Raw genomic sequence first — 24,633 nt, forward strand, 5'->3', positions numbered from 1 at the left:
AAAAAAAAATATGTGAATTTATATATAAATGCAAAAATGGCATCACACTATGTATGTTTTGCAATTTTTATTTTCATTCACTATAGAATGGTTTTATATCAACAAATGTAAACTTATGTAATTTTTCAAATTTTTTTTATTTTAACATTTAGAGTGTGTGTGTGTGTGTGTGGCCAGCTCTGCCCACCAGGGGGCGGGGCTGGCTGGCATGTGGTGCTGGGGATTGAACCGCGGTCCCTGTGCTTTGCCAAGCTTGTTCCCAGTAGGTGCTTTAGACCACTGAGCCATCTCTCCAGCCCCTTATGTAATTTTTCAAAATGAATACTTTTAAAAGTACAAAGCTAGTAAATGTTCACTGCACACAAAAACTTAAATATTAATAAAAATATAAAGAAGAAGATAAACAGTACAGAAAGCCTACCTTCTAGAAAGACAAATATGTTTTGTTTTTTTTCTTGCAGTACCAGGAATTGAAGCCATTATCTTCTTGTTGATTCACCTCACCAGTCTCTTAAAATTTAATGTTATTTAATTTCTTTTGTCTTTTTGAGACAGGGTCTCACAGTGCGGTTCAGGCTGGCTGTGAGCTCACTTTGCAGCCCAGGCTGGCCTCACATTCGCAGTGATGCTCCTGCCTCAGCCTCCCGAGTGCTGGGATGAAGGTGTGCACTGCCACGCTTGGCTACCATGTGAAACTTGGAGACATGATAGTACTAAATTTCTAAACTGCCCAGATGGGGCTTGACGTCGTAACCCTCCTGCCCCAGCCACCTGGAGTGCTGGTCTGACAGGCCGCACCGCCGCCCACACCTGCAGATACCCGTCTTCACACATAACACACCCATGCTTATAGAAATAGTATCGAATTGCAACGACGCTTCTGAAATTTGAAGAAAACTCAGCAAGATCTGGGAGACACCTGAATGTTAGAATATACAGCATGAAGTTTCTTTTTAATGACTGGCTATATAATATTTTATTGTGATGTAATCACAATAAAATTTATTCATAAGCATTAAAATTAAAATGAATGCTCAGAATTATAAATTGTGCTCTGAAAAAAAAACCCAGTGCTCTAACGAGCACACACAGATGCCATGGTGATTCTGGAGTAAGAGACGTATTGTTTTGGAAGTCCTATATTATCACAAGTGTCTTGAAATAACCCGAAGCGTGAGAAAGTGTCGAAGTCGCCAGAGTTCGCATGGGTTGCTTCTGGCCCAAAGACCAAGCGCAATTTTGTTTCTTTGTCTATCTCTGTCCTTCTCTATTCTGCTGAAGTAGGAATTGTTAGAGCCGGCTGGGGTGTTGCATGCCTGCAATCCCAGGACTCCGGAGGCTGGGCGGGAGGAGCACCTGTAGTTCAAGGCCAGCCTGGGCTATATAGCGAGTTCAAGGCCAGCCTGAACTACGGAGAAAAACCCTATCTCAAAAAAAAAAAAAAAAAAAAAAAAAAAAAAAATTACGTTTTCATTGCACAAACATGACGTCTTTTTAGACCATGTTGTCACCCCCGATGGTGCTCTTTCCAGCTTCTATTACAAGGCACATGTTTGCACCCTTGCTGGGGTCTGTCAGGAACTTACCAGGTGCCCAAATTACCAAGAAGGGGACCCGCAGGTGCTAGGTGGCAGCTGCTGGCTCCCCTGGGGAGCAAATCCAAGGCAAGGGGGTCTGGGGTAGCCCTCTCAGAAAGCACTTGCCTTTCCCACGGCCTGGGCCACCTCCACCCTGGGGCGAAGAGGTTCCAGCTTGTGTGGAAGGGGTCCTGGGGCAGCAAAGGCGAGGCAGGAGTCCTGGCTCTGCTCCGTGGCATCACAGGCCCGGCTCTGGGCTGCCCTCCTTCTGTCCCCAGGGAGGTGCCTGCCACTTTTGTGGGGTCCCTGCACTGACCCCGAGGCTGGCTGCCTCTGGGCAGCAGCTGTCCCCTCCCCCAGCAAACCTAAAGGACACAGAGGACATCTTCAGTATTTCCACAGAGGTCACCAACTGACTGGGCGGCTGCTCTGTTTGGGTAGGGCTGAGACACTTCCTCTTTCATCCATGCGTCTCTTTCAGGCTGCCTCCCGCAACCCCCACCTTAGAGACTAAAAAAGGGGAACACAGAAGAAAAACTGAAAATTTTAGATCGAGTTACAGCATAGGAAACCACGGTGCCGTCCTGACAGTGGCGGGGGAAGTCGCGTGGGGATCATGACACCTGCCCACGGCCAGCAGGCCCCGGAGTCTGTGCTCAGCTTCTGCCCACGCCTTCCCAAGTGCTGGGACACCCCTGGGCCTCTAACTCCTACCTGTCGAGAAGTGTTCTTCTGAGGGTAGCGAACTAAGCCTGCTTTTGCTCAATTCTTGGGAGCCCACTGTAGTCACAGGCCATCTATAAAAAACAGACATCTTACAGATATAGGCATAGATACGTGTGTGTATGTGTGTGTGTGTGTGTGTGTGTGTGGTGAGAGCTAAAAGTGTTCGGAAAAAATCACAGTAAAAGAATCATAACTGCTGGCCATGGTGGCGCACTGTAATCCCAGCACTCCCGAAGAAAGATCGTCAGGGGTTCAAAGCCAATCTGGGCTACACAGTGAGCTCAAGGTCAGCCTGAATGGCATAGTGAGACCCTGTCTCAAAGCACACAAACAAACCCACGCTCCCCTTCATGTCAAACATACTTACCTCCTTGTTCTTGCCACTTTCTGAAACGGTTCTAGAAGTCCTCTCCTGCGAGGGTCTCTAGTTGTGCTGCTGCAATTGCTCTGTCTCCTGAATTGGTGTGAAATGTTTACCGTTCATAGTCACTTTGACTTTGGGGAAGAGCAAGAAGCCAGTTGTGCCCAGCATGCTGGGCGAAAAAGGTATAGGGCTGCGGCTCAGTAGGAAGACCTGCATTTATTCCCAGCGCTTTACAAACAAACGATTACATGTTTTTAAAATAACCAGGGACAGCCAAATAGCTCAGCAGATTAAAGCGCTTGCAAGCAGGCACAGGGGCCAGGGATTTGATCCCCATTCTGCCTTGCTGGCCCCGCCCCTGGGGCGCGCTGAGATGGCAATTGAGACTGGGCGTGGTGGCGCATGCCTGTAATCCCAGCTCCTGGGAGGCTGTAAACAGGAGAATCACTATGAGTCCGATCTAGTAGTGAGACCCTGAACACCCTGTAGACCCTTCCCTAAAACAGAAAAAATAAATACATACATAAATAAATAAAATGACCAGAGGTGGCACAGCATCAGATCCAGTGAATTCGACAGAGGGAAACAGCCAAATGTTTCAGGACCCTGCCTTTTCCTTGGATGGCCCTCGGCAGCAGGATTCAACTTATTTCTGACCATGCTCTGACACAGCGAAGAGAACACCCAGAACTGCTTCAGAAAGTGGCAAGACCAGGGAGGAGAAATGTGTCCAAAGCATGCGGGAAGATTCTGGGAGACCGACGGCAACGGGTCTTTTACAGGCTGCCTTTTTTATTTGAACATTCAACACATACTCACGCCAGATTGCAGCCGTTTTGGAAACTGTCTGAGGCACAGAAAATAGCTTGCAAGACATCAAAGAACTGCAAAAGAGGCCACGGTAGCAGCGCCTCCACAGAGGCCGCTTGGCAGTGTGTAGGCCGCCTGCTGATACGATCTATTGGCTCCAGTAAATAGACGCTGAAGTCGAACCACAGCACTGCTTCCCGGAAACAGTAACCCAAATCAGAAATCATAAATAATAAAGACACAAAGATCCTCTTTGAACCTAATGGACTGAAAGATGTCTCTTCTCATTCCTGCTAATGGCCCCTGCCTCTTGGCACTACCAGGGCTGGCATATTACAGGAGAATCAAACCGCAGTTTGCAAGTGGTCCAAGAGATTATTTCTAAGTTGGCTATTTGGAAAAAAAAAAAATAGTGTGTTTTCCTCTCAAACCCATCTTTCCTGGGGTGGCTCGGTGCTCTGGTTCATCGGCAGAGTGCTGGTTAGCCCACGCTGTGCTCTGGGGTCTCTTGGGCAGGGTTTTTGCAGGGGAGGGAGAAGACAGGTCAGTTCTTGGGCCTTGGCCCTGAGACCGAGTCGTGAGGGTAACTGAGACACAGCTGGCTTTTCTGTGCACCTTCCCAGCTCCCCTTCAGCGTCTGGGTCTAGCAGTCCACTCCGTGGAAGCTGTACCCTGTCCAACCCTCAGGGCTGCACTGTGGCCTCAAGGATCCCTTGTCCTGCTTCCTAACTGATCGGCCTTCTGATTCCTTGGGGCAGCTGGTAAGCGCTGAGGGCTAGAGGGAAAGCAAACCAAGGAGATCGGAAATCATGCAGTGGTTCTGTGGCTGGAACTCAAGCCAGTTAGTGGAGGCGCATGTAGAAATGAGTTAGCTGAACCTGACCTCACATAGTCATGCGACAGCATGAGGATAAACAGTGGGGGGTTAGAGATTCAGACTCTCGGGGGTCTTGACTTTTAGATGCACCCTGCTTCTAGAACACTGGCATTCAGTCAGGGAAAGATCCTTTGCTAGGAAAACCAGGGTTGTCCCATACAACGGAGTCCTGGGGTTCAGATCGTGCAGAGCCCCACCAGTGAACAGGCTGGCCCTCTGCCCGCCCACTCTGACAACTCCAGGGGATGATCTGCATTTGGGCGCACAGAATCCTCCACCCACTCTTGCTTCCTCCTGAAGGAATCCTAAGTGATAGCCAAGGATGGTCAGGTGTTTCAGGAAGTTCTAGAGTAAAAGAAAAAGACCAACACCAACACAGGAGGTGGGAAAAACAAAAACATTTCAAAAGGAGGATCCAAAGAGAGGTAAGTCCTCAAGGTGAAAAGGGTGTGTCTCGGTCCGTGCAGGCTGCCCTAACAATGCATCGCAGGCAGAGGAGTAGCTCGAAAACAAGCGAAATTTATTATAGTACTTACAGTTGTGGAGGCTGCGGAGTCCAAAGTGAAGGTGTTAGCAGATCCAGTGTCTGCTCAGAGCCTGCTTTCTAGTTCTAGTTCACGGATGATGCCTTCCCTCTATCCGAAAGCGTGAGTGTGTTGGCTCTCTTGGGTCCCTTCCTTTTTTGTGGTGGTGGTACTAGGATTGAAGGCAGGTCATGACAAGTCACCTCAGGGCCTACCCTCTAAAGCTATCTATTGGGGGGGGGGGTTAGTTTTAACACATGAATTTTGAAGACACAAACATTCAGGATGCAAAAGACAACAATTCTCCAAGTACTCACCAGGCGCGACCCTGCTTAGCTTCCGAGATCAGAGGAGATCCGGCATGTTCGGGGTGGTGTGGGTGTCGACAAAGTACAACAATTCTAACAAGGACTTCTGGCTATTAAAGATCTAGAGTATTTAAAAGTAAATACTTGAAAGAACAGAGGAACTCTGCTGGTGCAATGAGTTAGTACACAGCACTTATATAGTTGATGAAAACTTCAGAAAATAGTACAAGAAGACAGAGAGAAGTATCTGAAAGAGAAAGGTAAAATGAGAGGAGCCATTTTGAGTGTCCAGCATCCAGCAAGAGTGAATGGAAGGGGCTGGGGATGTGGCTCAGTGGTGCAGTGACTGCCTGACAACCTCAAGGCCCTGAGTTCAATTCCTGTCACCAGAAAGAAAGAGGGAAAGAAATAATATCTGAACATCTCTCACAGTGGAAGAGAGTGTAAGACCGAAGAGCTCACTAAGCAAGCAATAAAGTGAATGGGGATACAAAGGCTGAGACAAAGGTAGGTCCTTTCAAAACTTCAAAATTCCAAGGATAAAGAGGAGGTCCTGAGATCTTTCTGAAAACAGAGGTAACACTCAGAAGACCAGGAACCAGTGGGGCAATCACATCAGAAGCTGCTACAGTTCTTTACAGTTCAGAGGGGAAGTGATCTCTAATCTAGAATGCCATGGAGACCCAGGTAACGTTTTAGTAAAGTATGAGGGCAGGATTTTTAGGTATGCATCATCTCAAAATATTTCTAGGTGCCTTTATTCCAGAAGTTTCTGGGAGGCGTGCTAATAAAACCAAAGGGGTAAGTCAGGAGTGGGGAAGACACAGAATCTATGAATTTAAGAAACAGGGGACCCAACAGAGCAGAGGAGTGAGACTGTCGTCCGAGGTGACAGCTATGCAACAGGTCTACTGGGTACAGCTTAGACTGGAACAGGAGCGGGAGTTTCCAGGGGTAACAAATGCAAACACTGCCTGGGTTATGCAGAAATTATTCAGGCACCCGTGTAACACAGGTGGCGAAGCATTCAGAGAAAGGTAAAGAATCAGAGAGGAGATAATTGAAAAAAGGCAAATAATTACTATGATTCTCAGAAGGAATCAAATAACAGATGGAGACAGGGGCTCACCCTGTAGTTCAGGCTGGCCTTGAACTCACCAGGTAGCCCAGGTAGCCCTCAAATTCATGACAATCCTCCTGCCTCACCTCCTGAGTACAGGGACGACAGGTGTGCACACATAGACCTTAAAAAGCTGGGGAGATGGCTCAGTGGAATAAGTGCTTCCCTGGCAAGGGTAAAGGCCTGAGCTCAAAGCCTGGTTCCGCAAAAAAAAAAAAAAAAAAAAAGTGTAATAGTTTTGGAATATTTTCAAATGCATAGTTTTAAATAAAATCAGTGCACAAGGAAGAATAGTGCTATCTTCGTCTTTCTCTAAAGGAATTGCTGATCAATGGAGCACAAGAGCGAGTACAATTCAGAGGCTGTAGGGGAAAAGATTGGGAAATAGTCTAAGGTGGAGGAAGGGGAGGAAAGCAGGAAACCACTCGCAAAGTGTGGAGAAGCTGCTACACCTAGGGGTTGTCTCCACATTTTTTCTATGTATTTAGTACATGGTCTACAGGGTCTCACTACATAGATCAGACTCAGTGATTCTCCTGTTTTCAGCCTCACAAGCACTGGGATTACAGGTCTCAATCGCTGTTTTGGTGTGCCCCCCCCCGGGGGGGGAGGGCGAGGGGTGAAGCTGGCATGGGCACGCTGGTGATTGAACCCTGGCCTCTGTGCTCTGCCTAACCAGGAGCCTTAGGTCTGTACCTTTTGGAATGTCTAAATATATTAGTTTTTTTGACAAGCTGCTTTTAAAGAAGTATGGTACTACATATTTATTATTATAGGTCATTTGGAAAATGTAAATGAACCAATTAAGAGGAAGTGAGAAATCAAAACCACCCCAAATCGCATCACCCAGCGATGACTACTATATTTATTTATTTTTTCCATAATTTTATTGAGAAATAACAATGAGGCAGTTTCAAACCAAATTGATAGGACAGTTTCAATAATTAACACATTGCATACATTCTTCCTAGTGGTTAATTGCTGTTCAAGATGTGGACATGATATCCTATTTACAAATACTATTAGAACAAATCCCTCCATTCATTGAGAGAATATAACTATATATCCTAACCTTTTTTTTTTTCTCCCAATGCCTTCAGGGCAGGTTTGGCTGGCTTGAGTTGTGGGGATCGAACCACAGCAACCTGAGCCTGACAGCTTTGTTGAAGCAGCCACTTAAAGAACTGAGCTAAGGGGCAGGCCCCCTATCCTAACCATTTTAAATACACAGATACAAAATGGACATTCATCTGTATCCCCTTTTTTTGTTTAGTTCCGTTATTTGAATATTATAGGTGTGTTAACTCAGCAAAAGAGTCCAGTAGTCCATAATAGTACTGGGTCTTCCGCTTCACTGGCAATGTCAGAAATAACTACTAGTATTTATTGGCTCACCTTTTTAAAACCAAGTAAGATCTCACTGTATGAACATCTCTGGGTTTCTATTTCCCCTTACAGTTGAGTTTTCCAGGTCACTACTCTCTGTGAAAAACGATTTGAAATAGCGACTTTGTGATCCAATATACAAGCAGGTGTAATTTAGGGTTTATGATTTATCCTTTCTCCAGCCTCTGATAGGTGGACATTTTGTATCCTTATTTTATTTTTTTGTGGCCGGCACAGCCCACCCTGGGGGCCCTGCTGGAGTGGCATGCAGTGCTGAGGATCAAACCGCAGTCCCTGTGCTTTGCTTAGGCTTGCCTAAGCCGGCGCTTTAGATTGCTGAGCTATCTCGCCAGCCCTGTCCTTATAAGTACTATTTTTGTGATTTCCTTGACCCGAAATCTGTGAGATCTCGTATTATGGCAATTAGCACAAACATACTCAAAGCCAAGGCTGTTCACCTGGAAGACTCCCTTTATACACACTTCCACCAGCACTGCCTACCCTCACTGGAAATTACCATCCAGTTTAACTTTTTTACAACTATGTTCACATACCATACGACCAAAAAGGACCAACAAGGTTGGAGGAAAATCCGGAAAAAGAAATGCAAACAAAACTAAAGGAATCGAAACATTAGTTATGGGCCGGGGATATAGCGCAGGGGCACAAGGAGCTGCCTGGCTAAGTAAGTATAAGATCCCGAGTTCAATTCCCCATCTGCAGAAACAAATGAACAAACAATTTGTTATGCTGCTAATTTGTCTCAGTTCATTGCAAAGATTGGCTAGTGCTAATACTGTTTGGAAAACGAAATGCTGGTATCTCAGATTCTGAGTAACTGATTTAAAGACCACTGTTACCCTCCTATCATACTGTTTTGGAATTTTGGGTTTTTTTTTTTTTCCTTTAAAATAAAAATAAAAAAATACTTCACATTAACGCTACACTTAAAGGAATTTTGTTTTTTAAAAAAATAAAAGTAAAAAAATACACTAATGCTACACTTAAAGACAAAGTTAGATGCAGGAGAACTCAAGAAACTTAAATGAATATTTTAATATATATTTTCTGGCTACAAAGGACCATAAATACTGAATGCTAATTGGCAGGATGGTTTGTCTGCAGTGGAATGGATTAGCAATTCTGAAATTACTTTCAATACATATTCTCCTATAGAAGATAGAAACTGTAAATAACAGGAGCCAGGATTCTCATTATTGACAAAGGGGGTCAACCAAATAGGAAAAGGGAAAGCTGGGTCTCTCTAGTCTTTCTTAGCTACCAAGTTGGCACAATTATTTAAAATAGTTTGAAGCGTGGTTAGGATATACAGTTACATTCTCTTAATGAACAGAGGAATTTGTTCTAATGGTGTTTGTAAATAGGATATCAGGTCTGCATCTTATACAGCTATTAACCACTAGGAAGAGAGTATGCAATGTGTTAATTATTGAAACTGTCCTACCAATTTGATTTGAAAGTGTCTCATTGTTATTTGTTTCTCAATAAAACTATGGAAAAAAATATTATGAAGCTTTCGGAAAAGTGACAAGAATAACATAAGTAATCCTTTTTTTTTTTTTTTAAACTTTTTTCCTATTTTTTAAAAAAGGATCCCTACATGATTTCAACCCAGATTCCCCAATTATTAACATTTTACCTTATCTGCTTTATTTTTATGACGTCTCTCTACAAGTTTTTTCTAAGCCATTTGAGAGTAAATTCCAGATATAACGCGTCTCTCATCCTCAGTATCTCGGGAGTGTACACAGTGCAATTAAAATTCGGGCCACTAACCATTCATTTCTAAACACTGGCACCCGCAAACCTTAGACCGGCAGGTAGCTGGAAATATCCGTCAGGAACTTAGGAGTGGCTGGAGGGAGGCTTAAGAAAGAAGGGGTCCAGAGGAGAAAGTGGGGCGTCCCTTGAGATCAAGTCTGGGGAGAACGCCCGCGGAAAAGGTGGGTCGGGGGACGGGCTGGCAAGGTCAGCCTTCCTCGGGGGCCTTCGCAGGCAACCTCCGAGGCCGGGGCGGCGGCGCGGGCTCCCGGGGACGCCCCGCCGCGAGGGCAGCGCTCGGGGCCGCGCCCTTCCCCGGGCCCCGGGGCGCCCAGCCCGGCCCCCGCTCTCCAGCCCGCACCGCGCCGCCGGCTCCGGAACCGACAGAGGAGGGAAAGTCCAGGCGGCGGCGGCCGGAGCGGCCCGGGCTGTGCGTCACTCCGCGGCCGCGGGTGACTTATTTTGCAACTCAGTGGTTAAACCACTCACGCCCAAGCCTGCCGCGCAACCACCAACAGGCAACCCCAGCGGGGCCCTGGGGAGCCAGCACCCTGCCCGGCCCGCGCCCACCAGGCCGCACCGCCCCCGCGAGGCAGGCGCGAAGGCCCGAGCGCCGGGGCTCACGGATGCCGGGATGCGCTGCGCTCCCGAGAAGGGGACCCAAGCCTCCGCCGCCGCAAGTGCATTCCTGCGCCTGCGCGCGCCGCCTCGCGCCCAGGGGCGTAGCGCTACGTAACAACTGGGCGGGGCCTGCACGCGGTCCCGTCCAATGGGCGTGGTCAGAGGCGCAGGGCTCGGTGCGCAGACTCAGCGGAACCCGCGCGCCTGCGGCGGGCGGCCGGGAGTCTCGCGCGTGTGAGGGTGGAGCGAGGCTCCTGTCAGCGCCTGGCTGGGGCCGCCTGGGCAGGGGACCTCGGTTAGAGAGGCCCGAGACCGTCGCGGTCGGTCGGTGGGGAGGGATGCGGAAGTGGGCGGGGCGGCTGCAGCGGAAGCCGCGAGGACGGCGGGGGCGGGTGTCTCTGGGGAGTCGGGCCGGTACTTAAGAGGCACCCCGGGGAGAAAAAGCGAACTGAGAGTCCCGGGGAGGCCCGGCTCCACACCCCAGCGGGGACTGGTCAGGCCTGCGCCGGCCTGAGCCTGAAGTGCGAGTTGCTATGGGCAACCGTCCGGGTGACGGGCCGTAAAGTGTTTGCCCGGCTAGTCGCGTTGTTAGGAAGGGCGCCGCGTCCCGGCTCGTGGCTCGCTGCAGCCACCGTGCCTGTGCAGCGTGCGCGGCCCCGCTCTGGCCATCTCCACGCGGGGCAGAGCCGAGAGACGAGGGCACCTCCTGACCGTTCACACTGCCTTTTTTGCGTTAGTATGAAGGGTCCCCCACAACCCCTGTGGACATGCCGTCCTTGTAAGGTACAAACCTCGATGGGAGCCTTGCTCCTTTAAAGGTAGGTCGGATGGAGGAAGGCGTGGCTTGCTTTTTTACCCGAGAAATCACATTTCAGCCCAGGTGTGTGACATTGATGGTCACCCTCAGGTTTGGGCTCCAAGGGCCTTTGGGAGTTTGTATCCAACCCCAGGATTCAGAGAATTAATGAGATCAGACGTTTAGCTTAAATTTTCCCTTCAGTTGTCCTCTGAGGACAGTCTAATTAGAAACTGTGCTTGGATCCAGACAGACATGTTCCGTTTTTTCCTTTTCTAACTCAAAGAGCCTCGTGGTGGAACAACTGTTTGACCCATTCAGTGGAAGGATGAAAGCTCCACGCAGGAACACGCGGTGAATGGAAAGGACCTGTCACTGTGAGCCTTGACTTTGGATTAGTCATGCGATGCCCTCCCCAGTGAGACATGACTGAGGTGACCAACTTCAGTGTCTGAGACGCAGCTTGTGGGCTTGGAATTAAATTACAGAAATAGGCGCTTGCGTTAGTTCTCTTTTTGTTAAACACTGAATCTCTTTTGAGTCACGTTGGAAAGCATGAGCATTGTTCATGTGGCCTTAATGAATCAACTCATAATATTGTGATTATTACCCGAGTGACAGAAGAAAATAGGAAAGCGGGGCACGCACAGGCTGAGGGCCAGCACTAGTTTTTATAGTGGGAACAGATTCCATAAGAGGTGGAAGAATGGTTTTAATGATTCGCCTTTCCGTCTCTGAGACACTTTCCTCAAGAAATTGATCGAAGCGGGGAGGTCACTCTTTAAGTGTGGCCATTAATGATCCGTCATTAGAGATGCGTGTGTGAAGGTGGTAGGTAATTTTGCAAGGGCGACTGTGCCTTCTACGTCTGACTGCTCTTGTGTTTTGGCAGATGAAAATAGTAAGGCACTCTGAACAGACGCTCAGAACAGCTCTCATCTCAAAGAACCCAAGGCTTGTATCGCAGTATGAGAAATTAGACATTAGGGAGCAGCGATTAATGAATGAAGCCTTCCAGCCAGCCAGTGAGCTCTTCAGCCCTATCACTTTGCACTCCCAGTCGGATTGGATCACTTCCCACCCTGAGGCTCCTCAGGACTTCGAAGAGTTTTTCAGTGACCCCTACCGAAAGACCCCCTCTCCGGAGAAACACAGCATTTACATACAGTCCATCGGTATATATATAGTAGGATGGTTTGGGTTTGGTTTGCAGTGGTGCTATTCGGAATGGTTTGGGCTGCTTCAACTGGGCAGTTTTTATGATCTTATTAGTGCCAGAGAGTAACCTAGGGCCTTGTGTTTGCCAAGGCAAGTCTGCCATTTATGATTTTTTTTTTTTTACTTTTGTTGCACTGGTAGAAGTTTTGTAGTCAAACTGACTTAAAAGTGAAGATTTTCAAGGGCCGGCCAAATAGCTCCGTGTATTAAAGTGCCTACAAGCAGGCACTGGGGCGGGGATTCAATCCCTGGGCCTGCTGTGCCAGCCCTGCCCCCAGGGCACGCTGAGAGGATAATTGAGACAGGGCATGGTGGCACATACCTGTAATCCCAGCTCTTGGGAGGCTGTAAACAGGCAGATCACTATGAGTCCCATACAGTGAGACCCTAAATACCCTGTAGACCTTTCCCTAAAATACAAAAGAAAAAAGTGAAGATTTTCTTTCTTTTTAATTCATGTTGTCATCAATTACTGATTAAGGTGTATTGATGTGCTGATGTTTTGTTCTAATTCCAAACTGCTAATGTGTGGACTGAAGGAAAAACTGATTTTTTTTTAAAAATTTGAGATGGGGTCTCAATGTGGCCCAGCCCTGCCTTGAATTAATTCTGTAAGCCAGGCTGTCAACTCAGTGTAGCCAGGGTAGTCTTGGAACTCCAGATCCTCCTGATTCAGCCTCCTTAGTGTTGGGATTACAGGTATGCACCATCATGCCAGTCGAGGCCCGAGGTCTGAATGCTTTAATCATCCTAAAAGTCCGTCTTTAAATTTTATCCCCTGTTCTAGGCGCTCTAGGAAACACTAGGGTTATCAGTGAAGAATATATTAAATGGCTCAAGGGCTACTGTGAAGCATTTTTCTATGGCCTGACAGTCAAACTCCTGGAGCCAGTCTCTGTTTCTGCAACGAGGTGTTCCTTTAGAGTCAATGATCACACTCAGAATCTACAGATTCATGCGGGGCATATCCTGAAGTTCTTAAAAAAGAAGAAACCTGAAGATGCCTTCTGTGTTGTGGGGATAACCATGATCGATCTTTACCCGAGAGACTCGTGGAATTTTGTCTTCGGGCAGGCCTCTCTGACAGATGGTATTTCTTTTGACATCGTTGGTGAAAACTTCCCTAAGTTAATATTTAGAGCTGTTTAGTCAAAAAGAATTTTAGCCACTTGTAGTTTTGACATTTAAAATCAAATAGTGTTTCCACTGAGGTGTCATTCATTCTATTAGGAAATGTGCTGTTTGTGGATAGGCGCTTATTGTTCTGGGTTCTCCACTGTCCAGGTCACTGCCTAAGTGAGCTTGGAGTAGTAACAATACCTAGTTCCCAGAGTCCTTTGGAGAAAGCTTACATTGCAATGTCTAAAACAGTACGTATGATACGTGGCACATTGTAGGGACTCAGTGCGGCAGCTGGTACGTGTAATTCAGGAGCAAGGGTAATTAAACAAATTAAGGCTAATTGAAGCCCCATATTACCATTAACATGTGAAATCTTGCCAATTGATCTTGTGACTGGGCCGGGGAGATGGCTCAGTAGAATAAGTGCTTGCCTGATCTTGTGACTTTTCAAAGTCATTTTGCACAGATGAACAGCATAGACTGGTAAATAAGTAAAATATGCATGTTTTTTCATACTGTTTCTGGTTGATTTTTTTTTTTTTTTGATACCGGGAATAATCAAACCGAGGACCTTGCACTTGCCAGGGAGGCACTTGTGCTGCTGAGCTACATTCCTAGCTCTGAGTGCTCTGTTGTGACATTTTAAATTTTTTTGCTTAAAAAAATCAGGTTCAACTTTTGAGATATAGTAAACTACATCTCCTTGGGAATTGTGCATGTTCATGTTGGGTGGGACAGGATCTGGAGATAAATCCTATTTTACCTGTTTTTTGTTCCCTTTTGTCATCTCTCTTCTCTTCTTCCCACTCCTTCACTTTTGCTGTTCTTTCTGTCACACCATCCTCCAGGGTCTAAGACAGGCCGAAAGGGAAGAGACCAGTGAACTGAGGCAGTGGTGCTAGTGTGTGGTGGGGAGTAAATGCCAGAGTCCATAGACTGTGTGCTGCTTAGGCTCAGGGCTTGGTGGGCAGACGAGGCCTTTCTCTGACAGATGCTTCTTTCTACTTGAGCTGGAGCTGGGTGCTGCTCCTTTATCCTCAGGTCATTCATGTGAGGTCCTTTATACTGGTCTTAATCCATGACCCCGCCCACGTGCTGCCTCAGAGACTGGGGACCCTAACTGCCTTGTTGGTTTGTGAGAGGAACTAGAAGTTCCCCTTTTATTGCTAACCCATTAGAGATAGATTAAAAAGAATTTGAAAATAATTTATTCTGAATATTTCTAGGTAATTTATTTTAATCATTTGAGGAGGTCAGAAAACGTTCTGCCAACCTTCCTATTTTCACTCCCTTTTTTGGGTAGGTTAAATTTTGCATGTGCTAAGACTTAATGTAGGGGGACAGGATTGGTCTGCTCTGCTGTCAGTATCGAACTACAGGTGGCCTTGTTTTCTCAAAGTTTAAAGGTTGGCATTTTCAAATTGAGAAACATTACTAAAGAAACTAATCTTCTGTTTGTAGGAAATAGAAATATTCTTGCTAAACATATTACAATACAGAGTAGGCTGACACTTGTTTGGCCTGTGGCCACTTGGGATGCATGATTAGATTCATTTTTTTCTTAAGTTCCAGAATGTTGTATTTGCCTAAATTTCAGATATCATTGTAGACTTTTTGACTGTGAGGTGAGCTTTTTTTTTTTTTTTTTTTTTTTTTTTTTTTTTTTTTAAATAGAATTGGTTTGGACAAACTTATTATGAGTTCATTTATTTCTTTACCAAACCATATTTCAGGATTGGGGTGTAGTCCATTAGTATTTACCCAGCATGTGTGAGGCCCTGGGTTTGAGCCCTAGTCCTGGGGGGGAAAAAAAGCATTGTCATGTTAACAACTGGGAGAAAAACGCACATACAAGTGACAGTGTAAAGGAAGCAGTGCCCCGCAGAATGTTATGTACGGACCTCTTTGCATGCAGAGACTGGACAGCGACTCTAAATGTAATACAGGAAGTCAGTTACAAGGGTGTTTATTCTGGTGTCGTGAGTGGGGGCCTGCCCGGCATGTGTGAAGTCTTGAGTTTGATTTACAGTTCCAAAATAAAAAAAACAAAAAATGTGAGTGGGGTAGAGAGGGCAAGAAGAAAAGGTCATTCTGTCCAAAATCATGGTCCAAACTAGGGTCCCTAGACATTTGAGTGGCAGGGTAGGAGGGAAACCAGCAACCCTTACTGATGTGATCTGTTTGTTGAGTCTGAAGGGTAAAACTGTGATGGCCTCGTTCATGTGGCCAGTTTTCATGGTTCCTTTGAGGAGCCCTTGATGTAGACTGTTCTTTGATAAAAAGACTTGAGAGAAGAAATCCTCTGAACCTCCCAGTTTCCCTATAGTTTGACCTTACGTCAGCTGAACTTTATAGGCCAGAGCACACTGGATAGCATGTAAAGACTTTGGCTGGGAAATTGGGGGCAGAAGTCTTCCTTTATCTTAGCAAAGCCCATGTGAGCACAGTAAGACAGGCTCGCAGTCCCCGGCCAAGTGTTCTGGCAGGCTCTCTTCTGGTCCTTCCTTGAGGCATCTTGCCCTCACTCTGGGTCTTCTTTCTGCAGGTGTGGGGATATTCAGCTTCGCCAGGTATGGCAGAGATTTCTATAGCTCACACTATGAAGGCAAAGTGAAGAAGCTCCAGAAAAAATCTTCCAGCGATTATTCCATTTTTGATAACTATTATATTCCTGAAATCACTAGTGTTTTACTGCTGCGGTCCTGTAAGGTGAGTAAAAACTCCTGTAAGAGTATTTTTTTTTTAAATCTTAATTCCCTAAATCATTCTTCAGCGGTCCTTAAGGTAATATCATAAATGAGTTTGTATCATTTGTATACTGTTGGTGGATATTGCTTGAGAGAAATAATCAGCAAAAGCAGGTTAACTGGATGTCGTAATACTGAAGCGCACAATACTGGTGTGAGGCTTTGGCCTTGCTGGTAGACACAGCCCTTTACCATGCCTTTGCCTTTAGTTGAATTCCTGAGCTCTGGTATGTGACCGTAATGTCCCCTCTCAGGCTGCCATGGTCGCGTCCAGCTTCTCCCTGAGGATTTTGGAGGGGCCTGTCTGCTTTCTGGCATCTCAGTGACAAAGGGCCTTTTTCTGACTCTGGCTGTCCTGAGCTGTGACAGTTCCTGATGTACCCCCACCCTTGCTGTTTAAGAAGGAAAAGCCCATCTTGCCATTTTTACTTTGCTTCTGAGCCAGCGGCAGAGTTCCATTCTGGCCAGAGACGTTCTGCTTTCCATACACTGTTTGTCAGGGTTTGAGAAGGCAGTCTCTTAGAGCTGTGTTTTCAGAGCCTGGGCGCCCTGTCTTGGCACCCGCTGACGTGGCACCAGCGTGCAGATCGAGCCTCTTCTTCTCAGTCTTCTGGAGTCAGCATCTGGGGAGGAGCCCCAGAATCTGAACTCTAACCACTACCCGACTGGGCTAGAGGAGTTTCAACCAGAGGAGGGGGGATTTTGCTACCAGGATACCTTTGGCAGTGTCTGGACACACTTTTGATTGTCACCATTGCAGGAGGGCTCTGCTGTTGTTTAGTGGGTAGAGGCCAGGGATGCTACAGAGCATCCTTCAATGTCCAGGATGGCTCCCCGCAGCACCAAATTAACCACCCAGCACACTAGTGGTATTGAGGAGGAGCAACTCTGGTCCAGGGAAGTAATTAAAAATGGTAAGGAAAGTATTGGACCATTTGGAGAAATGAGAGATTACTACAACCCTAAGATCTAGGCAGAGTGGAGTTTAGAGGATGATAGGGAGTTGATTCCTGTAAATCTCTTTCTTGGAAAAAGTAAGACAAAAAAGTGACATGTCACTTGTTGATGATGGTGCTGTAAAGCTGTAGTGTGAATGCCTTACAGACATTAACCCATGAGATCGGGCATATATTTGGACTGCGACACTGCCAGTGGCTTGCATGCCTAATGCAGGGCTCCAACCACTTGGAGGAAGCCGACCGACGCCCTCTGAACCTTTGCCCCATCTGTTTACGCAAGTTGCAGTGTGCTATAGGCTTCAGTATTGCAGAAAGATACAAGGTGAGTGCTGGGGAAGGGCGAAGAGGCGGGAAGTGGCTGTTTCAGTAGCAAGCTGCTAGGGCCTTCGCTATAGCTATAATTTATCAGAGGAAATTAGTGTAAAGATAAGCAGGAAGCTGTGGTTAGAAAAACAACATGCAAAGAAATAACCTTAAAAACTTGAGCATGCCTGTGACCACTTTACAGTTTGATTGAAAAATGGTAAAAGAAGCTTCTTTTTTTCACACCCATTTAGAGAGCCAACTTTGCAGACCGGAATGCATTCTGCTCTGTGTGGTGCAGTTCATGTTTTAAACCCATGTTAGGGTGTAGATGTGGCTTATCTTCCCAGATACGTGATGGGGAGGCGTGGAGTCCATTAGGAGGGAAGGATGTTTTTCTTTAAGGAGGGAAAGTGCGTGATCTCAGGTACATGAGCGTGCGTGGCACAGATGTCCCTGCTCCCCCCAGGAATCACGCATGTGTGCTCTCACGGTGTGACCGCACACCCACAGGACTGCGCTTGGGGTCTGTATCCGTGTCATTGCATACACACGTCAGCCCAGGCCTCTGTGCGCACTTGCACATACACACTGAGTGAAAAGCACCGCCGAATGCCTTGGGGAGTACTTAGGTGGCAGGAGAGAGTGTTCCTATTATTGTGCCACCTTACAGTAAGCAGTATGAAAACATCCAGACTTCTTTTTTGTCTTTTTTCTTACGCATACTTTTGACCGGGATTCACAATTATATTTTGTATATTTTTGCCGTGTGCTATCTCACCCGTTATATCATGCTTAGTCTGTATAATCATTGTTATCAAATGCAACATCATTAGGGTCACGTAAGTCATAGATTTACGTAACGTGATGTAAACACCCCTGTTCTCTTGCCTGTAAGTTTTTGCTGTGAGTTGCTAAAATAAGCATCTTTGTTTATTTTTTATTTTTGAGATGACCTTACTATGCAGTTCAGTGGCCTTGAACTCACTGTGTAGCCTAGGCTGGCCTCAAACTTGCAGCCATCCTCCTTCCTCAGCCTCCTGAGTGCAGGGATTACGGGAATGCGCCATCATGCTTGGCTAAAACATACATCTTAAACAAATTTTTAAAAACGCATCCTTTGTTTTCAAGGCGCTGGTGAGGTGGATTGATGGCGAATCTGCTGGCACACCGAGAGCAACCCCGAAACATAGTCGTGAGGATAGTGTGAATTTGCCCAAACCCGTGGAATCCTTCAAGGAATGGAAAGAGTGGATAATAAAATGCCTTGCTGTTCTCCAAAAATAAGAACCTTCAAATAGAATAAAATAAATTCTTGTACCGTGTGCTGTCATTGGGTGGAGTAATTTCCTGATTCCACACTGTGTCAAAGTAGCACAATACAATCTTTGAAGCACCTGACGTAGAAGAGGTTCATGTTGAGTGACGATCCCGTAAATTCTTCCGTCCTGCCACCCTGGTCAGTGGCAGTAGTAAGTACCCCATTGCCATTCCTCCAGTGTGCTTGTCCTACAGGGAGAGCTAGGATTAGCAGTAACTGCAAGTGAATAAATGGAAATGGCCCAGTATGGCCCACCACAGCCTCCTGCGCTGCCCAGCACGGATTTCCGGGGGGCTTTTGCCCTTAGAAGTGGCGCTGGCCTTGAGGGGCCTGAGCCCGCCTCACCCGTGAGCTCTGCTGAGCTCTGTCTTTGCCACCTACGTCTGTTCTGAATGCTTTTCCCACTCTGGGAACCTGACATTTTATTTTTTCTTGCTGTTTATCAGCCCAAGCCTGAAGGAAACAGCCTGTATCAACATTGAGAAGCTTAAAATAGTGCTCTCAAGGTTATTTACAAGTGAAAATACCAGTGGTCCTCACAGCAAGCTCTGGAGTGGGCGTCAAGTCCCGCTCCTCACCCAGCTGCTGAGTCATATGTGAGGAGTCCTACAGACAGTGCGCAGTGGCGCGCTCACTTGTGAAGTTGTGCGGGTCCCGCGGGCCTAGAGCAGCTCGGGTATGTCTGGAGGGTCTTGCTCACCGCAGCCTTGTGAAGGCCTTAGAGGTCGGAGTGCAATGGCTGTGCTATCAGGCTACCGAGGTGCCCAGGACAGGCGTCGGGCTGTGCCAGGGTGGTGAACGCGTCGACCCCTCAGCCCTGACAGACCATCTCTGCTAGAGCGGTATATCCCCGAAGTGTGACAACCCCAGAGTGTCGTTTCACTATGGGGTACCAGGGAGTGGCTGCATCTCCCACCTCCCCTTCTTGCCTTTCTGCTAGGGTAATCGTTTCTTTGTATTTTGACACTTAAATTCTTTGGCTGTGTTTTATATAGTATGATTTAAATCATTTTATAATTGAATCTAACTTCCTTTTTTTTCTTTTTAAATCCCTTTAAGGAGCTGGGGAGTAGCTCAGCGGTCTAAGTGCTTGCCTGGCAAGTGAGTTGGATCCCAGGTACCACGCGCCATGCCAGCCCTGGAACACCGTGTGCTTCCCCGCCCTCCCCTATGCTTGTAATCCCAGCACTGATTACAAGTGCTGAGATTGCATGAAAAAAAAATATATTAGGTTACTCTAAAAAATAATGGTTTGCTATTAAAATTAATTCGAATTCTTGATCATTTAACACTGAAAAGAAACATGGCACATGGAATATTATGGATTACGTTCATGGGTTTTATTTTAAAGTAGTCCTTTCAGATTGTCTTATGAAATAAATACAGTTTTAGTTTTGCAAGCAGCAGTCAAACCCAGGAGGCCTCAGCTGTGTAGCTGACCTAGTAGTCCGTGAATCCGAGTTCCAGTTATCTGGAAAGATCCAGAGTTCCTCCGCCTACTCCGCACCAGGGCGGGGACCAAGAGCTCCTGGAGCCCATCATTCTTAAAAAGTGACAAGTTTTGTGTGCAAAACTGTCGCGAGCAATTCCTTTGCAGTTTTAACTATTTTCTCTATGCTCCTGAACAGTTTCTTGTTGTTAAAAAGTAAAAACTGCCAATTGCAACTAAATTTTATGTTCTCTAGTGAAATTGCAACTAAATTTTATGTACTCTAGTGAAATCTTTAGTTTTTAAATGATTTGTACTAAGCAGAAGTTCAAGCCGATGGCGTCCTGCACATCCTAAATGAGTGAAATAATGAATTGATAGAGAATAGCTGTCCAGGGCCTAAATGTCATCTGAAACAACGTGACTTAAAGAGCGCAGAGAGAAAGAGGAGGTTGACATTTTGGTCCACAAATTTTTTGAGGGGAACCAGGGGTTGAACTCAAGTCCTTGTGCTTACCAGAGAAGTGTTTATTCCACTGAGCCATCTCCCCAGCCACAGGCCACAAGCTCTTAACCGAGAGGGTTAAACAGAAGGATTGGGCCAGGGCCGTCCTCTTCCGCGCAGGCAGCCGCGGGACTGCTAAGCGGCCCTGCGCCGCCCGCCCGGGCCTTCGCGACCAGGAAGCGCCGTGGGCTGCCGCGGACCTGGGCTGCCTGCAGCTGGCCGCCACCTGTTTCCGTCCGGGACTTCCCCCGCGGGCTCCTCTGCAGCTTGGCCCGGCCTGGCCCGGCGTCAGGGACCGAGCGGAGCCTCCCCCACGGCCGCCGCCGCCAGCCTCTGGGAGGCTTGGGCGACACCCTCCTGTGCGCGCCCTGGGCACGGCCTTGAAAATCAGGATGGCGACGGCCTCCAAGCAGTGTGAGTGCAGCCTGTTCGCGTTCGGCATGTACCAAGTGCTTGATTTGAGAGTTTGAACTTCGTTACTTGCTAGCTGCTGGCGTGCAATGTCTAGCGCGGCACTGTCCGACAGAGGGACAGCACAAGCCACAGAGGACAGTTGTAACTTTTTCAGTAGCCTCGTTAGCAAATGCAAAAGGGAGGTGGAATAAATTTCACTCGCATATTTAATTTAATAGAATGCATGGAAAATATTTCAAGCCAGGTTGTGGTGGCACACACTTGTAATACCAGCACTCTGGAGTTGAGGCAGGAGGATCGCTGGTGAGCTCTAGGGCCAGCCTGAGATACATAGTAAATCTGAGGGGAGATGGCTCAATAGAGTAACACACACACACACACACACACACACACACACACACACACACAAATAAATAAAAATAAAGAATTGCTATTTAAAATTAGCATAAAAGATAAAATAAAAATAACATAAATTATGTCAATATTTATAATGAATACATATTGAAATAATATCTTGTGGGTTTTTTGGTTTTTGGGTTTTTTTTTGTTTTGTTTTTTTGAGACAGGATTTTGCTATACAGTCTAAGTTGGCCTCAGGTTTACTATGTGTTTGCTTTTTTTTTAAAAAACAGTACCGGGGATTGAACTCAGGCCCTTGTGCTTGCCAGGGAAGCACTTATTCCACTGAGCCATCTCCCAGACCCCTTAAATATCAATTCTTTAAAATCTGGTATGCATTGCACATAGCGCATCTGTCTTTGAACTGACCATATGGCTTGTGGCTTGTGCATTGTGTATTCATCCAGATTTCTACCTGGGAAGATGCGTCCTGAAATGGAGCCAGTGGAGAGGGCCGGCAGGGCTCCCGGCGGCACACCACGGGGCCTCTGGAGTCCAGTGTGCATTGGGTTTTCCAACCTACCTTCTTCCCCCTCACCGCTACAGGACCTGAGCTGTTTCCTTTGTGATCAGAAAGCAGAGCTGCAGAGAGACCGCTGAATGGGAATAGTTCCTTTCCTTTGGCAGATGCGGGGACAAGCAGTGGTCACCTGGGCTTGTGTGCACTGAACCAGTGGCAGATCCAGTCTCCATTTTTCTTTTCTTTTTGGTGGTACCAGGGATTGAACTCAGGACCTTGTGCTTGCCAGGAAAACACTTATTCTACTGAGCTATCTCCCCGGCCCCCCATTTTTCTGTCAGGCTCCGCATCATTTTCTTACTATGTTACATGACCTCATGAAATTACCCCAGCTGAAAACCAAACCACTTTTTTTTTTCATATTGTTTATAAAAGGGATTATAAGATTACACCTTCAACTTATTTTTTCAAGTGGGGCCCTCCGAGGTTGTTCAAAGTAAGAAAAATTAGTCAATGGTTTTTTGCCTTAGGACCAAAAAGGGGAGAGAGTGCAGAGCTGGGGTGATGGGAGAGAGAAAAAGAAAAACCAAAAAAAGGAAGGTACAATATTCAAAAAAGTACTTTGTGGCGTTTACAAATGCATCATGGAAGAAAATAGCAGTCATGTGATGGGGCGTAGAGACGTAGCTATCTAACGCTGGCAGATGCGTTAGGGACATAGCTCTGTGGTAGAGTGCCTGATGGGTTCTCAGCACTGCAAAACCAAACCCCCAAAAGTCAGCCTTATATGTCAGAGTAGCTAGTAGCAGGAGTTGGAATGTTCTCAGCAAAAAAAAAAAAGAGGAAGGCGAAGTGGCTGGGGTGATAGATTGTATCCTATAAATATGTACAGTTACTATGTTTCAAGTACACATAGAATGTTTTTAAGAGCTCTCCTGGCGAAAGGTTAGGTTGGGCTATCTATTAACACTCACAGCCCTCCATTTGCGGTCTTACTGCTGGGATAACCTCTCCCCTGTTCTGTTCCACCTCTGTGCGTGGATCAGTATTCCATTCTGAGCGCTGGCACCCCCGCGTTGGAGACTCCTGCGGGGCTCTGGGAAGCCCGTGCTCAGGCGCTGGACTCACGGGTCCTGAGCACAGGTTCATGAGTGCCACCGAGCTAGTTCACAGCAGCCCCAGGCTTTTCAGCCCAGTTTGGGAATAGCTACTTTTTTTTTCCTCTGTAAGGGGAGAGGTGGTGAGAAATAACTGCTTCATTCATTCATATGTATACAGTACCATTTAAAGTTTATTTATTTTGTGTGTGTGTGTGTGTGTGTGTGTGTGTGGCCAGCTCAGCCCACCAGGGGGCGGGGCTGGCTGGCATGTGGTGCTGGGGGATCGAACCGCGGTCCTTGTGTTTTGCTAAGCTTGTTTTAGTAGGTGCTTTAGACCACTGAGCCATCTCACCAGCCCTTAAAGGATTACTTTTTTTTGGTGGAACTGGGGATTGAACTGAGACCCTTGCGCTTGCTAGGGAAGCGCTTATTCTACTGAGCCATCTCCCCGGCTACAGTACCATTTAGAGTGCTAGGCCCTGCCCATCATCTTGGGGATAGGATAGCAGCGAGCAAAACCGTTACCATCTGAGTGTACAAGTGGAGGAGGTAGAAAATCAAGGCGCAAACCAGTGCTTTTAAGACTTAGTGTCCGAGTAAAGAATTTGGAGCTAAGTGTGGTGATACACACTTGTTAGTCCGGCCCTCAGGGAGGCTGAGGCAGGATCGAAAGGCTGCGGCAGTCCCCTAAGGCAACTTAGCAAGAACCTGCCTCAAACAAAATGTTTTTAAAATCTGGGGCTGTAGTCCAGTGGTAGATTGTCCTTGGGTTTGGTCCTCAGTGTCCCCCATGCACCCTGCAAAAAAAAAAAGGAAAAACAAACTTTACTATCTTGAAGAAGATAGTTTTTCTTTTCTCGTCCATAGCAGGTGATTTTTAGAAGTGGCCAAATTGAAAGGTCACAGCTTACCCACTTCTACGAGAAGGAGGTACCAGGAAGGAGACGAGGTCCTAGCCTTGGGACAGGAAGAACAAATCGAGGAGCGCTAAGATAACCAGGGGCCAGCGTAGCTGCAGCGGGGGAGAGGGACAGCAGCCCGGCAGCTGGTCAGGTCCGTCGGTAAGGACGGTAAGGACGTCTGTCTGTTTTGTGCCTTGAAAGGACCCATGAAGGGCTGGGGAGCTTGCTCAGCGGCATAGGCACCTGCCTACCAAGCAGAAGGTCCTGCCCGGCTCCCCAGTTCCAGGGCGGGGATGGGATTGGGGGGTTGGAGGGAGGATCCATGTGCGAATGAAGGCAGGGGCGGTGTGTAGCCCGAGTGGAAGCAGGAGGACAAGCTGGGAGATTACTGTAATAATCCAGTGAAGATGGTACAGGCTTGGATCCGGGTCAGGTAGAGCTGGCCAAGGATTCTGGATATATTTAGAAAGTAGAGTTGATAGGATTTGTGGGTCAGAGGAGCAGGAGCCAGAGTTCCTCTGAGGACATTCCACGTTGGAGATGCCTGGTTGGCCTCTGCCTTCTGCACATGGGTATTTTTGAGGCTGGAGCTCGGGGCAAAGTTGGGCCCAAGAATAAATGGCCATCCGGGCAGAGGATCTGTTTCACTCTACTGGGGACCAAGCCTGGAAATCTCACCCTGAATGACGAAATCTCACCAAGTTGTTGAATTGCCCAGGCTGGATTTGAACTTGAGATCCTTTTGCTTCACCTTCCCTGACTACTGCAATAACGGTTGTGGGTCACCATATTGGGCTCAGGGGACCTTCTGAAAGTTCTGGTCGAATTCTAGGGGAGTGAGCTGCTGTGGGAGTCCACACGGT

At 47.0% G+C, this 24,633-nt stretch overlaps 2 protein-coding genes across 11 annotated transcripts in view; both read left to right on the forward strand.

Annotated features, from left to right (window-relative positions):
- Positions 1–10,342: 10,342 nt before the first annotated feature.
- Positions 10,343–18,563, forward strand: Amz2 (archaelysin family metallopeptidase 2). 6 transcript variants are annotated; one of them, XM_023714087.1, is made up of 7 exons: positions 10,343–10,390; positions 11,178–11,325; positions 11,781–12,066; positions 12,897–13,199; positions 15,777–15,940; positions 17,083–17,259; positions 18,372–18,563. In XM_023714087.1, exons 2-7 carry the CDS (start codon positions 11,317–11,319, stop codon positions 18,525–18,527), a joined length of 1,095 nt encoding a protein of 364 aa, XP_023569855.1. In that variant the 5' UTR covers positions 10,343–10,390; positions 11,178–11,316; the 3' UTR covers positions 18,528–18,563. The 6 variants fall into 6 exon arrangements, with proteins under 6 accessions (XP_023569855.1, XP_023569858.1, XP_023569860.1 ...); XM_023714090.1 differs by having other exon boundaries at positions 11,784–12,066; XM_023714092.1 differs by having other exon boundaries at positions 11,178–11,268.
- Positions 18,564–20,694: 2,131 nt separating this feature from the next.
- The window catches only part of Arsg (arylsulfatase G), a 150,671-nt gene continuing 146,732 nt past the window's right edge, over positions 20,695–24,633 (forward strand). For 2 of the 5 annotated variants that reach the window (XM_023714142.1, XM_023714146.1), the window contains exons 1-2: positions 20,695–20,909; positions 23,739–23,938. The gene's annotated coding sequence lies outside the window, so the exon portion shown is untranslated. The remainder of the gene's footprint in view (positions 20,910–23,738; positions 23,939–24,633) is intronic. The other 3 variants (XM_023714143.1, XM_023714144.1, XM_004630048.2) reach the window with 3 other exon arrangements.

This window comes from Octodon degus, unplaced genomic scaffold (genome assembly GCF_000260255.1).
Source record: "Octodon degus isolate 3935 unplaced genomic scaffold, OctDeg1.0 scaffold00033, whole genome shotgun sequence".
Lineage (NCBI taxonomy): Eukaryota > Metazoa > Chordata > Mammalia > Rodentia > Octodontidae > Octodon > Octodon degus.

Coding starts and splice junctions, on each gene's coding strand:
- Amz2 (XM_023714087.1), top strand. Junction 13,200..15,776: donor GCAGGCCTCTCTGACAGATG/GTATTTCTTTTG, acceptor TTCTTTCTGCAG/GTGTGGGGATATTCAGCTTC. Junction 15,941..17,082: donor TACTGCTGCGGTCCTGTAAG/GTGAGTAAAAAC, acceptor AATGCCTTACAG/ACATTAACCCATGAGATCGG.